General features: G+C 42.0%; 1 protein-coding gene across 1 annotated transcript in view; it reads right to left on the bottom strand.

Moving 5' to 3' along the window:
* Positions 1 to 12,335, bottom strand: part of ryr2b (ryanodine receptor 2b (cardiac)) — a 210,519-nt gene that overhangs the window by 130,981 nt on the left and 67,203 nt on the right. Inside the window, exons 39-47 of the mRNA XM_060933368.1 lie at positions 11,633 to 11,909; positions 10,705 to 10,827; positions 10,480 to 10,646; positions 5,083 to 5,186; positions 4,734 to 4,869; positions 4,464 to 4,650; positions 4,275 to 4,377; positions 4,069 to 4,189; positions 2,068 to 2,237 (exon numbers count right to left, since the gene is read on the bottom strand). Of these exons, the coding sequence (XP_060789351.1) occupies positions 2,068 to 2,237; positions 4,069 to 4,189; positions 4,275 to 4,377; positions 4,464 to 4,650; positions 4,734 to 4,869; positions 5,083 to 5,186; positions 10,480 to 10,646; positions 10,705 to 10,827; positions 11,633 to 11,909 (1,388 nt within the window). The remainder of the gene's footprint in view (positions 1 to 2,067; positions 2,238 to 4,068; positions 4,190 to 4,274; positions 4,378 to 4,463; positions 4,651 to 4,733; positions 4,870 to 5,082; positions 5,187 to 10,479; positions 10,647 to 10,704; positions 10,828 to 11,632; positions 11,910 to 12,335) is intronic.

Genomic DNA, 12,335 nt, shown 5'->3' with positions numbered 1-12,335 from the left:
CAGCACGTCACATGCACGCGCTCGTGCGTTTCATGCACGCCCTCCGTGTGTTTCTTGCGTTTTTTGCATGTAGACCGGCCGTAGGAGCACGTACGGCCGGTTGTGACCGAGGCTTTACATGAAACTAGCATTGTGTTAGTTGTGTTATCATTGTGCTATCTTTCTTTCTTACGGTATGAGTAATTTTTCAACCACAAAACGTTAAAGTATACTTTAGGACTTATTTTTGTACTTCATAATTGTGTTGGGCATACTTTGCATGGAAGGAAAATTGGCGTGGTGATCTTTGTTTACATGAAAGTAGTATCGTGCTAGCTCGTAGGGGGTAGGGCTTTCCTTAATGTCATGCAAATGAGCACCATTATGTGCCCGCCCTACACCCAGAGTAGCTGAGATGGAAAACTTTGAGGGCGATTTTCTCCCTTTTCTGTTTTAAGAGGTATACACTTTCAAAAGGCCACACATTCTTCAAATATTGTCAGATCTCCACATGGAAGGCATCATTGGAAAGCTTAGAAACTGTACTTTCTGAATCGGTCAATAACTCAAAATGCCCCCGGGCCGACATGTGTCCCTGGATTCCGTTACCTGACACATTTGTGCGATACGAGGATAATGGTGCTATGTGCGAAGAATTTCTTTTTTGCAAACCATTTCCAGGGTGAACTACAGGCGCAGAGATATTTAAAGCCCTTGACGATTTTTTCAAAGACCACAATATTTTGTGGCATAAGTGTGTGGCATTATGTAGTGATGGGGCCAGAGCGATGAGTGGTAGCCAGACTGGATTGCTTGGGCACATGAGAAAAGTAGCACCGGGAATACTTTGGACTCACTGCATGATTCATAGAGAGTCTCTGGCCTCCAAAAATTTCAGCGCAGAGCTCAGTGGTGTCTTTGATGACGTTGTTGACACGGTAAAACCGATTAAACGAAGTGCGTTAAATACACGCTTGTTTGCATCCCTATGTCAAGACTTAGGAAGTGAACATAGCACCCTTCTTTATCACTCCGAGGTCAGGTGGCTGTCTCGCGGCACGACCCTTGCCCGTGTGTATGAGCTGCGCGAAGCTATTCGTGATTTCTTATGCGAGAAGGACAGTGAACTGGCTTCTAAGTTTAACGACAGCCATTGGCTAACTAAGCTGGCATATCTCACAGATGTTTTTGCCGAGCTTAACAAGTTAAACAGCTCAATGCAAGGGAGAGACTCTAACGTCCTGCAGCTCTACGAAAAGCTGGATGCATTTGTTAAAAAAATGTCGAGGTGGATAGAAAGAGTCGAAAGTGGCAACTTGGCTATGTTTCATTCAGTTGAGGAATATAATGAGAGCACAGACATTAAAGGCATAGTATGTGAACATTTGAGGAATGCAGTGCTACAATTCCAGACGTACTTCAAAGATTCAGATCAGTGGCGCTGTGACAGCAAGTGGATAATGCTCCCATTTAGTAATGATGCAGCATCAGGGTCAAGCTTAACAGCAACAGAAGAGGATCAGCTACTTGAAATGTCAACAGACTCTGTCAGAAAGAAAGCACCTGTTTGATACACAACCCCTTGTGAAGTTCTGGACCAGCTGTCAGGCAGAATTTCCAGAGCTTGCAACAAAAGCAGTAAGATGTCTTCTACCATTCCCAACCACATACCTCTGTGAGAGTGGTTTTTCAACACTTGCATACATAAAGAACAAGTACAGGGCAAGGCTGGCACCTGAAAATGACATGAGACTGGCACTTTCTACAACAATATCCCCCCAGATAGACAGACTGTGTGCAAATCATCATGCCCAGGTATCTCATTAGCAGGTAAGAAACCCCCCGCCACCCGCATGCACACTCACGCACGCACGCGCACGCACACACAGGGGGCCGCAGGCTACTGCTTAGTCTGAATGGTGGTCCCTGGGGCAGAACCAGTTGAAAACCCCTGCATATAGCATTGTATTAGCTCTGGAGTGCTTTAATGTTACATCATATTACATTTGTTATGTTGATTAATAAAGAAACATTGTGTAAAAATGTTAAATAATCTTGCGTGTGTGTGTCGGTGGAGAATGTCCTCACATTATCCATGCTAACAGCAGCTTGCAGATCTGGCAGGAAACCTTTCTCAAGGAGGTTGAGCAGGAAGTTTTGGTCCTGGACACCATAAACTCGGTCCAGAAACAGCACCATGGATGCCTTGTGATCAGGACAGAAGCACCTGGACATGTCTGGCTCCATCATGCAACCATCTGAAATAAACCAAAAAGGATATCCTTTCATGAAGGTTTAATCCTTTTTTTCACTTAAAAAAAATATATATGTTTCCAGTTTATATCACCACACCAGCACACCAAACATGGCATTATTTAATTTGATCATTTTTAACAATTGACTTTAAATATGGGCGGCACGGTGGTGTAGCGGTTAGCGCTGTCGCCTCACAGCAAGAAGGTCCGGGTTCGAGCCCCGTGGCCGGCGAGGGCCTTTCTGTGTGGAGTTTGCATGTTCTCCCCGTGTCCATGTGGGTTTCCTCCGGGTGCTCCGGTTTCCCCCACAGTCCAAAGACATGCAGGTTAGGTTAACTGGTGACTCTAAATTGACCGTAGGTGTGAATGTGGGTGTGAATGGTTGTCTGTGTCTATTGCCACTTTTCCACTACAAACGCGGCTGAGTCGGGCTGAGCCGTGCCGTGCTGAGCGGGGCTGTTGGAGTTGCATTTCGACTACAACCGCGCTGAACCGTGCTGGCTGGAAGTGGGTGGACACATTGGGTGGAGTTAGCGAAAGTGGGTGGATGTCACGTGATGTCGTTAAGTGGCGCAAACAGTGACATCAGTGAGCTTTTAAGCGGTAGTCTCACGACCCAAATAGTAAACAATAAACATGGAGGACATGGAGTCGTTAGTGTTGCTGGTCTTGGTTCTGTGGCTTGTTGTCACCGACAACGCCAACAGATACTGGCAAGAGCGTATAGATGAGGCGAGGCGCATAAGGCTTCATAATTCTCGTAATTCGTAATTCTCCTTCTTCCGGGTTTACGGTGTTTACAGATCCCAGCGTGCTCGCGGGGCGTGTGTGGGCATGTGAGGACACTCCTCCTCACCAATCAGTGCACAGGGGAGTGTCTCCTCACGCCCCCAGCCTCACTCGGCACGGTTTGGCTCGCTTCAGCCCCACTCCAAAACGGTGCGAGTTTTAGGGGCTAAGCAGGGCTGAAGCGAGCTGAGTCGTGCTGTTTTTTGGTAGTCGAAACGCGAGCCGTGTCGGGCTGAAGTGAGCTGAAGCGAGCTGAAAAAGGGTAGTGGAAAAGGGCCATATGTGTCAGCCCTGTGATGACCTGGCGACTTGTCCAGGGTGTACCCCGCCTTTCGCCCGTAGTCAGCTGGGATAGGCTCCAGCTCACCTGCAACCCTGTAGAACAGGATAAAGCAGCTAGAGATAATGAGATGAGATGAGACTTTAAATATGAAAAAATATGAAGTGCTACTTGGACCAATATTCAAACTTGACCCTTTACACTCACATGTAGTGCAGTCACATGAATGTTCTTTATATTATATGGGCACGTCCACAAAAATGCAAGTTAATCAAAAGAATTTTAATTTTGAACTGGTTGAACAATGCGTGTCAAGTCAGTGGGAAAACACTGGGAGTGACCTTGGAGTGAAATCTCGGGAATTATTATACATACAAGACATTTTTTCCATGGAATAAAAATATATGTGTTCTATTCCCTTCTAGCAGGTTTCATTCATTGAGTTTGATAGCATGCAATATTGTTAGCATATCGCTTATCCTACGTGTATTACGTCACTCTACCCAATGGAGAATGAGTTGAATATGGTTTAGGATTTTGCATGGCTGTCAAGACAACATGATGTCACACGTCGGAGACGTAAAACTTCCACGTTTGTGAGCGACTGTGACAATTTGTAAACAAACATGGCCGCCAGGTTTGCGTCATTAAATATGGAAGATTTTGAAAGAATTTTGGCTGCCAGTTCGCTCCATTGTGTCTCCTGTTATGCGTTTACAACCAGGTGTAAATCATCGCCATGGTGAAAAGAAACAGATGGTGCACCTTTGTCCAGAAAAGGGAGCGGAAAAGGGATGCTGATGACTCCTTCCAGGTCCTTCACAGGGATCAGAGATCTCAAGATGGCCCTTATACGAACAGCCTCACCTTTACCGGCTTCTATCAGCTACACACATGTACACATCTTTAAATACTTTAATTGTAGTCTTTTTTTACATTGATTATGTTTTATTTCTATAACGATCGCTCACATGCATCTCCGGAGCGCAGCGGCCCAGCAGGTCTATAAGAGCGGAGTAAAAGGTCATGATGGCATGTCCCATATGGATGACATCATCATCGTCAAGAGTGTCACTGCATGATTGAGGAACAAATAAAAACAGTTTATTCAACAATTTAAAAAAAAGTAAGCAGAAAAAAGAGAGCAAACCGTAACTAACAGTGTGCTATTGGACTGGTAGGCTTTAGAAAAACACTCTCCATTCTCTTCTTCAGAGATCTTAATGGCTTCCACTATGGTTGCTAAGAGACCTTTTCCTCCCTCTACTCGGAGGGCAGGGCCAAAGCATTCAGGTCGGCGAATCAGGAGCCGAACGACGACGTATGCGTTCTCTTCCACGCTTTCACCTATGCAAGGATAACATATCCATGAATAGTTCATTAAATGTGTGAGGATAATGGTTGCAAAACTGATTTCAACGTTCTCTCACCATTGCAGAAGACAGCAAAGCGTAGCAAGTCCAGGTATCGCTCGCCCTCGACAGGGTTCCAGCCGATATCCGTGTATCCTTTAGAAAGCAGCAACATACAACTATGCAAACCACAGCCTGCCAAGTACTGCACCACCTACAGGAAGACAACAGTAGGATTGTTAAAGCATATCTAGCATGGTGTGTGCGTGTGTGAGTAACTCAACAACAGATTCAAGAATTTTAATTCATGCCAAGAACCACTGGGGTGGAGCATGTTGTACTTCCTACACATCATTTTATAAAATATAGCCAGACCAATACAATAAATAATGTATGAGAAGGCACAGTAAACTCCAGTGGTTCTGACCTTCTCCAGGTCTGGCTCTGTGAGCGCTAATGCTAGCTCGTAGTTGTCCATTACAGAAGCTGCAGCCACATCCAGAGGAGTCGAGCCTCGCATGGAGGGAGATGCTGAGGAAACATCAGGGTTACACTTCTCACATTATAAATAAGGACAGACAGCAGATCTGTTGTAGCTTGCATAAGTATTACATAACATTTTATATTATACCGACCCAAGTGTTTTACTGGGAAATACACCACTTGTATTTTTCATATGAGTGCCATCCGGGACATGGAGAACCAAAACCGTGACATAAATCTCTATATGTCACTCGTGAGGAAATCAATGAATTGTTTTGATAAATTTGGGGACTTTTTGTTTGTGAATGTGTCGATATAATAAAAAGAAAATCAGACTTTGGCTTGAAGATATGAAGTTTATCTTTTCATGTTGAAAAACTTGCATTTTTCATACGAAATACATCGCGGATCTGAGTGACATATTTAAATAATATTGGCTGGTGTTGAGTGGGAAATCAAATATATTCCATTCAGCTAGCATACTGAATGAGTCGAAGACAAGTAGCTGAATGGAATATTCACTGAATGGAGTTTTCTGATATACCACGAAAAAAAAGCCAGCCAATATTAGTAGTAGTAGTAGTAGTAGTAGTAGTAGTGTAGGTACAGTCCCTTTAAGAAACTACATTTCCCATCAGCCAACTTCCGCATTGACCTACGTCACGCCTGGGCAGGATCACCTACGTCACATCCTCCAGGAAGGCATAAGAAACCCGGAAACTCCTAGCTCCCCCTCTTTCAGCGCCGTGAATTCAACACGGACACAAGGAGGATCGCTCGCTCCGCCGAGCAAACCCAAGAACAGACGTCTTTCTTGCAAGATTCACGATTTAACGTGATTTCTTTGTTTACCTTTGGCCACGGTAAAAATCCAAAATCACGCGATTTTTAACTCAGTCGAGTTACAGCTGGTTTTATTCATTATAAGTACGTACAAAACTGCAGCCCAGAGTAGTTTTAATTTAAGGTTAGAAGTGACCGGATCCCACGGGCGATTGCTCTAAGACAACAAGGGAGGCTCAGCCTCCTCTAAAAATGCCCTTATAACTTTAATGTGTGCGTGAGTTTCTCCCCCTCGTGACAGCGCGATGCAGCGCAGCCTCAGTGGGCTTCAATGGCATTGGGAGCTCTGCGCTTTCAATCTCAAAATGCAAGACGATTATTGGACAAATACTGCGAAAATGCCCGCCTACGGACTCCCACGGACTCCCAGCCTCAGTGGACTTCAGTGGCATTTGGGAGCTCTGCGCTTTTCAATCTCAAAATGCAAGACGGTTATTGGACAAATACTGCGAAAACGCCCGCCCACGGACTCCGAGCCTCACATGGGAGGGACATGGCAGTTTCCGCGAGGAGACTGGTGATTGGTGAAAGCGGCCGGATATTTTCTTTGATTGACAGCTCGTTTCAACTATAGACAGGCAGCGGTACAGTGTTGCCAGATTGGGGGTTTCCCGCTCAATTGAGCGGTTTTAAGTGCATATTGGCGGGTTTTGAACATATTTTGGGCTGGATAACGTCAGCAGTATCTGGCAACATCAGTTCAGTCCCATGCGGATTCGCAAGTGCTGTATTGTAAGAGATCAGCTTACATTTCGATTTCATTCATTACATACGGTTTCTACCAGCTTTTTTAGTTTGTATATATTTTCATTGTAAATAAAGTGTAAATATAGTGTTGTCAAGTTTGCTATCTTAGTTCCAGAAATTTCATTTATTTGAGTGACTGAACTTGAACTTGAGGGGGCTAGTCAGCTAGCAAGAAAGCTGCGCACGGCATTGCTGATTTAATTTTGGTGAAGCCATTTGCCAGTCTTCCTTTCGAGGAAAAAATTAAAATTAAAGAGCAGGATAGACCAATGCCTCAAACTGACTTGGTGAAAAAGATAGGGAATAATACTCGTTCCTTTCAGCTCTCCTGGTACGAGAAAGTGAATTGGCTAACAGCAAGTGACCCACATCAACAACAGTAAATAGGCTACTTTAGTAATATGTCATGGATGGACCAAAAATATAGAATCTATTTAAAATGTTTATGCTGAGTATATTATATTGGAATATATATTTTTCTGGATATGAATTAAACACAGCTACAATTTGGAAAACATTTTTAAACAAAAACACAGCCAAGAACATTTCACACTACAGACCTGGATTAAAAGTGAAGGGTTATCAAAATTGTCAATAAAACATTTCTCAGTCAAAATAAGTAAAATATAGGGAAAGTGTCATTGAATGAAATGTGTGGCACCCAGCTCTACTGCTGAGGTTCCTGACAAAGAGCTGCTTTCAATAATGATCAATTTTTAAACAACATGCCACAATTTTAAAATATAAAATGTGAAAATATACCCCCCTCCCCCCAACACCACCATCATGTATATTGGACAGTAGGCTAATGGGCCAAAAGAACCTGTTATTTCACAGTTTGTGATGCTGCCAACAATCAGCCAGATCAGAGGCAAGAGTATGGGCAAAACTGATGTGTTTTTTCTTTTAAAATCTGGAAATATCATAACCGACCAGCCTCCCCTGTTTGAAAGACTACCAGCCGCCACTGACGGATCCTTCTAATTAATTCTCTGTGCACATTGTCTGATCAGAGACTTTCTTTTCATCATGAGCGACCACACGTCAGACCAAGAAATTCTCTGCGCTTCACGGAGCAACTCACATGCTTCACAACGGTGAAATACCAAAAGTCTCGGAACATCTTCTCATAATCTCGCGTAGAGGCGAGATATTGAAGTAAGACTGGCATTTGGGCAAAACTAGTCTTAGGAATTAGTTTTATTGAAGTAGTGTGAATTTAAACTCAGGAACGGTTTAATTGTTTACACTGTTGACACGCAGCGTGTTGAATTGATGATTGTTCTATTTTGTTTTAATCTCTCAATTGTTTAATAGATAAGCTGTGCATGCTTCTCTATTCCTCACTAACATCCTCAATTTCCTTATTACACATTTTGACCTCATCAAGATTTCAGTGGCTTTAGTAGTGTTATGAGCTAGTGGATTAGCTACCAGCTAGTCCTTTGTTACTTAGAGACACGTGGCCACAGGCCTCATGACACACCTTAGCTAAACACACGGCTAATTCCTTTGTCTTGTTAGCAAGCTAGGCTAACTTTTGCTTAGGCCACACACAGGCTAACTCTTTGTTCAGGCCACGTGGACATACACAGGCCTCACGACACACCTTAGCTAAACACACGGCTAATTCTTTTGTTTCATTAGCATCCAGGGCTAATTGTATTGTCTCAAGGGACCACGAGGTTGTCATCCTCCCCCCACAAACACACGTAGAGTTAGCTACCAGAGCTAATTCCTTTGTTTCCACACACACACACTGTATATAAGATTTCAACTGCCATTATTCGATGTTATCTTTGTTATAATAAATTCAATTATTATTGAAACTGTGTTTATTTGCTTCCATATTCCTTGAAGTCACACAATCTCAAAGAATTCCAAGGTGCATATGAGTTATGTAATACGGTAAGTGATCATAATAATTTGGAATATACCATAATTTAGCTGTTTGGTGATTTATTATTAAGCACCAAAATTAATGGTATTAATTAATGAGACTGATCCAATGAGACTGATTCCATGAGTGATTTAATGATAATATGAGACTGATTCAATTTAATGATTTAATGAGACTGATTTAATGAGATTGATCACTTAAATCACCAATTGCACCTACAGTAGTATAATTACACATACACACTCTCTTGATATCAGCATTCTCGAAGGCCAACACAAGCTTAACCGTGAACCGGTGCTGTCCAGTTACCTTCCAGCCAGTGTAGCATTCATCATTAGTGTTAATGAAGGCCAACACTAGCGCAGTCAAGCCGAATATTAGTAGTAGTAGTAGTAGTAGTATTTTCCGTGTGTAATTTACTTAGTCACTTTTAAAATCAACATTGACAACTACACACAACAGGGTGAACTGGCAGCCAAAATTCGTTCAAAATCTTATGTATTTAATGAAGCAAACCTGGCGGCCATGTTTGTTTACAAATTGTCACAGTCGTTCACAAACGTAGAAGTTTTACATCTCTGACGTGTGACATCATGTCTTGACAGCCATGCAAAACCATAAACCATATTCAACGCTCATTCTCCATTGGGTAGAGTGATGTAATACACATAGGATAAGCGATACGCGAACAATATTGCATGCTATCAAACCAAATGAATGAAACCTGCTAGAAGGGAATAGAACACATTTTTATTCCATGGAAAAAGTGTCTTGTATGCATAATAATTTCCGATATTTAACTCCGATGATGTCATTCCTAGTGTTTTCCCACTGACTTGACACGTATTGTTCAAAATAGCGACCCGGTTCAAAATTAAAATTCTTTTGATTAATTTGCATTTTTGTGGATGTTTCCATATAATATAAAGAACATTACATGGTGGCATGAAGATATGAAGTTAATGAGCTTCACTCACTTATGAATATGTTCACCATTTGAAGATAAACTTATATCTTCGCGCAACCGTGTAATATTCTCTATTTATTACATAATTTTATATCATTTATTTACAAATTTTAAAAAAAAACTAAGTTATAATTGCATAAATATTCTCTCACATTACAATAAAGCCTCTAAATTCATTCTGGTGCAACCATTTGCCTTCAGAAGTCACATAATTCATTGAATGGAGTTGAAGGTGTCACATGATCTTCATATAAATACACCTATTCCTGGAAGATGCCAAAGGAAATTCTCAACACGATGCTATCACCACCATGCTTCACTGTAGGGATCGTGTTCTCAGGCTGAGAAGCAGTAGTAGGACGTTGTTCAGGGCCCCCAAAGGTTCGTAAACAGCACTGACAATAACTATATTAATTTGGGAATGTCAAGGAAATAACTTTCTTCTTATTTAACAGTGGTTTAACCAAATGCCAGGTTATGTAGTTGGCGCAAAAGTAACAATTAATGAATTAGCGTCATGTTAACGGCATGCCTCAAAAGATGCAACACCACTTGAAGTTTTGTTTATCATGATAAGCAATGTTATAAATCACCAGAATAAATCAATGAGTTCATATCCCCGACCTGCCAGAGAATTAACAGGTATAAACAAGATATCACTTTGACATTTTTTCCCTAAATTTTAATGTGTATTTCAATTTGATTTAAATGTGTAGAATTAATGATTGATGATTGTCTCTGTTTGTAAGTTAAGAAGTTGATCTAGAATCTTAAAGGCATATGGCATGTTAACAATAATAATATAAACCACAGACTACATAAACACATTTAAACCCATGTAATCATTGGAGAAACATCGATAGCATGCTGATTAGTGAGCATACCAAGTCCAACGCTGCTGTGGTCCAACAGATAGCTTAGGTGATCAAACATGGCTTTCTGGTTGTGGCGGCTGATTCGGCAAAAATAGCACAGGAAACGGCAGCAGTGAGCCACCATCTTTGGAAACCTGATTTCCTTATGGAGAAGAGAATTTACATTTACATATTTCCTGAAATAAGCCCACGTTTTAGATTAGAATGAAGAAATGTGGCTGTGAATGGAAATACACAGCTACCTTGGATTCTCTGGTGCCCAGGACATTAACCATGACCTCCATGACGGTCTCGTGCATACCCAGCGCTCTCATCAGATTTGGGTGCTGGTAGAACACTTTATTTTTCATGATATCACTACAGAGGAAAGAGTATTGGTTCCAAACACATGAGCAGATCTCAGACGGTTGCAAATTCCAACTGTCACAGTTTCCCCGTGCATACTGCTTTCCCGTCCGTGTCCATAACGCTTAACTTCCTGACTGTGTTCGCCTGTTTTGTGTTAGATTACATTAAATTATATTACAGGCATTTAGCAGATGCTCTTATCCAGAGTGACAAACAACATACCCAGAGCAGCCTGAGAAGCAGTTGGGGGTTAGGTGCCTTATTCAAGGGCACTTCAGACATTCCTGCTGGTCCAGGGAATTGAACTGCCAACCATCTGGTCCCAAAGTTGCTTCTCTAACCTTTAGGCTTACCCACAAGATTAGCTAGTTTTTTATTGTTTTTAACCAGGAATTTCTACTTTCCTGGTTTTCCTTGCATGTTCTCCTGTTTTCTGATGATGCATGATCCTTATTTATCTTTGCCTGCCTGTGCCTTGATCTCTACTCTGATTACAACTTTTGGATTACGAGTTTGCATCTTGTCTGTTCTCACCATGTTTTATAACTTCAATACAATATGCCAGTCTCTTGATTTTATACAGTTTAAAGAATAATAAAGCTGCAATCAAAATTTGTGTGTCTATGTTTCAAGGAATAACTAAACGCCAAGGCCTGCTAAAGTTGTTTCTGTTCTCAAAAAGACAATGACATGAAAACTATGTTGTACGTAATCACTAAGCATGTTTATATGAAATTTAACGCATTTTGTCCAACAGTCAGGAACTTAGTCTTGGTCTCATTGGCCTCAGTCTTTGACATCCCATATCTCTTACCCAAGTCCTCGGATCATGAGTTCCTCTTCTTCTTTGCCCATTCTGACTGTAAGTAGTGAACGGATCCGTCCCAGTGCCTCCTGGAGGCCAAGTGTGTCCTCTACTGAATTTTGAGTGATGCAGTAGGCTTTTTGCAATGGGGTGGCCATTTGGCCAGCCAGGCCGGCATACTGGCAACGAAGGAGTCCAAATGCAGCCCGTATCAGAACCGGGTCCTCCAGTGGACCCTCGTGAGCCCAATGCATTACAGTGTCAGAGATCAGCCACTGAAGAGAAACTAGAGAGAGAAATAGAGAGAATGGGATTGAGAAATTTAAAGAATGAAGTAGAGTAAGAAAAGAAGCAGATAGCAATAATAATAGCAAACTGACAGTAAGGGATCAAAAGATTTCATTGTGTAAGAGTGATGTAAAAAATCCCAATCACTAACAAACTCCCCTCACTATATACAATTCATAACATTTTCATCATTTGGACCATGCTTACACCATTTGAACATCTCATCTCATTATCTCTAGCCGCTTTATCCTGTTCTACAGGGTCGCAGGCAAGCTGGAGCCTATCCCAGCTGACTACGGGCGAAAGGCGGGGTACACCCTGGACAAGTCGCCAGGTCATCACAGGGCTGACACATAGACACAGACAACCATTCACACTCACATTCACACCTACGGTCAATTTAGAGCCACCAGTTAACCTAACC

Source organism: Neoarius graeffei, chromosome 11 (assembly GCF_027579695.1).
Source record: "Neoarius graeffei isolate fNeoGra1 chromosome 11, fNeoGra1.pri, whole genome shotgun sequence".
NCBI classification, from domain to species: Eukaryota; Metazoa; Chordata; class Actinopteri; order Siluriformes; family Ariidae; genus Neoarius; species Neoarius graeffei.
This window is presented reverse-complemented; position numbering and strand designations above follow the sequence as displayed.